Source organism: Pyricularia pennisetigena, assembly GCF_004337985.1.
Source record: "Pyricularia pennisetigena strain Br36 chromosome 4 map unlocalized Pyricularia_pennisetigena_Br36_Scf_6, whole genome shotgun sequence".
In the NCBI taxonomy this organism is placed as follows: Eukaryota; Fungi; Ascomycota; class Sordariomycetes; order Magnaporthales; family Pyriculariaceae; genus Pyricularia; species Pyricularia pennisetigena.
The window spans coordinates 2460169-2465231 of record NW_021940918.1 but is presented as its reverse complement, the minus strand read 5'-3'; the positions used below and the strand labels follow the sequence as shown (position 1 = coordinate 2465231).

The 5063-nt window shown below is 50.3% G+C and overlaps 1 protein-coding gene across 1 annotated transcript; it reads left to right on the top strand.

Moving 5' to 3' along the window:
- Positions 1-212: 212 nt before the first annotated feature.
- Positions 213-1467, top strand: PpBr36_06324 (uncharacterized protein; the record flags this gene model as incomplete). The annotated part of the gene is made up of 2 exons (XM_029893470.1): positions 213-592; positions 690-1467. The coding sequence occupies 2 exons, from the start codon at positions 213-215 to the stop codon at positions 1465-1467; spliced, it is 1158 nt and encodes a 385-aa protein (XP_029746123.1).
- Positions 1468-5063: the final 3596 nt, after the last annotated feature.

Sequence of the window (5063 nt, the reverse complement as noted above, 5' to 3'; positions counted from 1 at the left end):
CCCCAGAATCAGGCGAGCAGCAGGATACTTAGGGAAAAGATTTCGACGACACGGTCGACCAGCAGGATACCTAGAAAGAAAGCTTTTGACGACGCGGTCGAGCCGCACCCAATTGCCAAAACCAGCCTCGTGCGCAAAGAGGAATCGCGGGCAAAAGTCATTACCGACAAGCACCACAAGCTTCTAATCGCTATAATAGAAAGAAGAAAAACATGCCGCCGACCAGGTTAAACATTCCGCCGGTTACTCGCATTCTACTCATCGGCCTCGTGGTGCAGTCTCTTCTCGGCGCCGCCATCCGCTACCGGCAATGGTCTGCAGAGTCGGACATCGTCATACCGTACCTGAATCTGGTCCCTCAGCTTTCACTCGTATACCCTTGGACTTTTGTCACGACGACACTTGTTGAAAGCAACCTGATCACCCTTGCACTCGCAGGGGTCACAATATATCATGGAGGTCGCTATCTTGAGCGGGCGTGGTCGTCGCGAGAGTTCGCTAAATTCTTGCTTGTCTGCTCGCTCATTCCCAATTTCCTATGCTTCGCCATGATGTTTATACTCTTTGTTTTGACGCGCAATGAGCGTTGGACGTGCGTATTGATCTCTATGGTTCTCCTGCCAACTATCTCGCGATGCGCTGGCGTCTGCCCTGGGAACTATCACTGACTTGTCACAACCAATACCTAGACTCACGACCATCGGCGGTTCTGTACCTCTGCAGATCTCTTTCCTGGTTGCCTTCAGCCAGTTGGTACCGGCTCACACGGTGACTCTGTTCCGCGGCATCCTATCTCTGCGCGTGCCGCGCTTCCCGCTTCTCTACATTGGCGTCATCACGGCGCTCTCACTTACGCCCTTGCTCTCGAGCACGCCATTCTTCCTCGGTGTTTTCGGTCTCCTGACGAGCTGGACATATCTGCGCTTTTACAAGACGGCATTCCCGGACCTTGACAGCTCCCAGCCATCTTCCCTCCGCGGCGATGCGAGCGAGACTTTTGCCTTTGCCGAGTTCTTTCCCGCTCCCGCGAAGCCCTTGGTGGCGGCAATATCGGCGCAGGTTTTCAGTGTATTGGTCGCCATGCGGATCTGCGTGCCTTTTTCGCAAGCCGACATGATGTCGGCTGCTTCTAGGGGAAGCGGTGGTGGGGACGGAGCATATCTACAGCGCAGTGCCCCTGGAACTGCTAGGGCTGAGGCGGAGAGGAGACGAGCGATTGCCCTCAAGGCACTGGATCAGCGGCTACATGCAGCCACGGCCAACGCTGCCTCAAGAGCCGCACCGGGAGATACCGCCGCGGGTCCGTCCGCCCCTGTGGCCCCGCCAGCGCATACCAGTGGCCCTACGGTGTCGAACCAGCCACAAGCTGTGGCTCAGGCTACAATGACGTCGCACGCAGAGGACGATGGGGATGTCGAAAAGACGTATGCGCCAGAGCGAGAGATCTCGGGTAAGTCAGAATCCTGATCTGACGCCGCCCTGATGTGTGGATCATGCACAGTTGTTTTAGACATACTCCGTAGCGTGTAGGACTTGGTTAGGCCCCCGAACTGGCGAGATATGGGCTGCTTGGTTTGGGCAGGACCAATGGTTGTGGTGTATGATTCCTTGGCGCATGAAGGCGCATGGCCCTCCCCCTGTTGAGCAATTGTTGGAGAATGTATGACCACTCTGGAGCTATTAAACAGTAACTACATGTGCAAACAATCTATTCTTTACTGGTCGAGATTGTTGAGGCAGCTCGTATTGGACTCCTGTTGCCACCTGGGCGTGTGGCTTGGGTAGTTGATACTCGCCGGGCATAGCTACCGGCTTGATATCTCTTTGGAAGCGATATATTCAACGTGACAAACTATTTAAATCGAGGACTACGCTTCTTCTGATGGATTCCAGCCGATCACGGGCACGACTGAGGAAAAGCTTGGTCAGTCCTCGCGTTAGCCACTTTGAAATTCTAAGGAGCCTCGAATGTCGTTGTAATGAGAAATAGCTCAAGGCCGACTAGTCGAGGGAAGTCGAAAACACAAAAACCCTTCTGTTTATTAAATGGCTGACATGAGCGAGGTCTGTATTACATTTAATAGTGTACATAGAGTACAATCTCTGTCGCCTCGATTGATCGAGACCTTTTTGACAGAAGTAAAGGGGAACTGTCACGTGATGTTCAAATAACCACAAAAACTGTTATGTTGCTACGCCTCTTTCCTCTTAAGATATACACATCTGTATGTTCATCACCATGCGGCAATTCCAGCCCGCATATGCAAGAAAGAAGGACGTACATAGCTATACAAACTAGCACCGAATAAACATAGTGCGATCTAAAGCCGTATATCGAGCCACAACATCAACTAACGTGATATGTATTACGGAATGAAGCCCCTACCCTGCCCTGTGTCAGCCACCGGAGCTCCCCGGGCAGATTGAAGGTTGAGCAGCTGGGGCAAGAAAGTCGGGAACAGGAACGAACAAAAATGAGCGTGAGCGGGTGATTCGCATCTCAGGTCACGCCCAGCTCGCTTGCCAGGGTTGGACTACTGCATGCAGTGATTGTGAGAGAGCGAGTGCTGACATTTTGGGATCTGTGCGAGGTCGGGGCTTGTTGAATATTGTATTCCTTTTCTGGGGCTATTTTATCTGTCTTTTGTACCGGCGAGCGTCCGGGCAAGCAAGCGGTGAGAATAACCAAACCAACCGCTCAGTCGGGTTGCACAACCGTCGTCATGGGCCACTAATCTGCAGGTGTGGCGTGCACTAAAGGCTTTCGGATGATCCAGTGTGGCTTGCGAGGCTGGGCTCGCAGGTTGGGTTCGACTCAATTAACCAGCCCAACCCGAGCGAGACATCCATGTCAGGTAAGGTAGTTAAGAAAAAAAAAGCCCCCCAAGGTGGCCCAGACAAAGGCAGCTTGATGAACGCCGCCGATCTCCTTTATTTCTTTCATAACCCAGGTTCGACCCTAGATAACCTAGCTATAGCCCTGCAGTAGTTTTATCCTTTTGAATTGATTTTACTTTCTTTAAAGTATTTGCCCCGCCCCCCTTTATTTTTCTCTTCTTTTCCTTTTGAATTTTTTTTTCTTATTTTCACCTTTTGTTTCCCCTATTCCTTTTCTCCATCCTAATTCGAATCATGCTAGCCTTGTACAGCGACGAATATGGAGTTTTTTCGGGTTGCACCAAACAAGCTTGGGGTGACGAATGGATCGGATTACTACGTATTGTAGGATCAATCAGTTCGGGGGTCCAGGCACGGCATGTGTTGTTCCTTTATGCGTTTTGTGCTGTAAATAAAACACGCAGGGGTCAGCCCCGGCCTGAATCTTGATCATGGGACCGCCTGCAACGAGGGAGAAGGAACAGGCGCAGTGTCACATCGACGCTTTACTTATGAGAGGCCGATATTGGTTTTCGTCCAACACTGTTTTTGGTGTATGTCTTTTCTTCTCATCTTCTTCCCTCTTCGAATCAACATTTTCCTTTTGCAGAAAGCCACAAACGACACGCCACATCAGCAAATCAATCGGTGAGACCAAATTTGCCAAGACGAAGTGCCTTCACCTGAAGATTGCCAGAGTAATGCCTGCCCGGAATGATGTATTCGTTCATTCTGATTATACTCCACAGCACCACAGCATGCTACGCCACCCTTCATACAGCTGCTACCGCCTGGGTTGAATAATCAATTAGCAGCTACAGGACCTCGGTTCTCTCCTTCGGCATTACGCTGTGTGCCCATTGCCAGTGAACAAGGGGCTGAACCGCCTACGGTAACTTATTTTGTAGTTGTATTCGTAGGTTGCGTACGGGCCCGCCAAGTTTCCATTTGATGGCCCACTTGTGTTTGTGGTCAGCTACCTTAGATGGCTTGGTAGTTACATCCAATGCCTTACCTTGTCAAGCTTGTGCACACCCTCAACACCAAGACTGTGTTTACCTACACCTTGCAATTGAAGGCACCCCCCTAATCTCGCACCCCTTACACACACCACATCGCTCCCCTCTTTTCGACCCACTCCACCCCATCATCAGTAACACACAAGACAACCCTTGACAAACCAACCACGCACACCATCATAGGGAAGCAAAGGGAGAGAGAGGCTGTTGTGATACGCTCGCTGCAGTGATTGCGTGGCGTGCCACCATTTCACCGTGGGAATGATATGGACCAGACTTCCGCCGGCTTCCCCTCTCGGCCACGGGGTTCAGCAAACAATTCCCTTGATGTGCATACTCACCCTTGCGCATATGACCTATATATAATTTGTTAAGTCGTAAAAGACGGAAGGGAGGATGCGGGTGTGTTATTTATTGGACGGCGTGTCCATCAAACCTGAAGTCTGCCACAATTTCTCAACTCCAGGTGAGACTTGACACAGGTCAGCACTCAGGTTTCGGAAAGCTTCATAGAACAGCATCGGCATCCAGTCATACACAAGATCCCCGGCTCTATATTAGAGAAGAGTATCACATCGCACGTCGGTGTACCCCGGGCCGTCACGTTCACGTTTGGTTGACCCGGTTAGTACCATAATTACGAATTACGTCAACACCCGAAAATTTCTCGACCCCTTCATCAAATCTCAAAGTGCGAGGTTGTTAATAAATTGCGATACCACCTGCAAATATCCCAACGCTTTCCGTGGCGTGTGCGACCCTTGGGTTTATAGTAGCGGAACCAAAATTATAAAAGGCATATGTCCCGTCCATCGATACATAGAGGGACCTATCTAGAGCCGCGTGTGGATCCCAAAGAAAATAGCCGAGTATCGAACATGGCAGCGGGCAGATTGATTACAAGTAAAGCAAGAATAACGCAGAAGAACAAGATCCCGTGCTCTGACGACCCGCCCGCAGGGAAGCCGAATTAACCTGTAGTAGAGCGACCAAAAATAAAAAAAATAAAAAAGGGCCCTCCCGCTGCTGATTACGGCCCTGGTCAAAATCTAAACGAACCCTGACCTAAATTGGGCCTTAGCTGCCTGCATGGTAAAATCAAGATGGATGCACCGACCGCCTGTCTGCAACTTCCTATTTTTTTAAGAAAAAAAAAAAAAAAAAAAA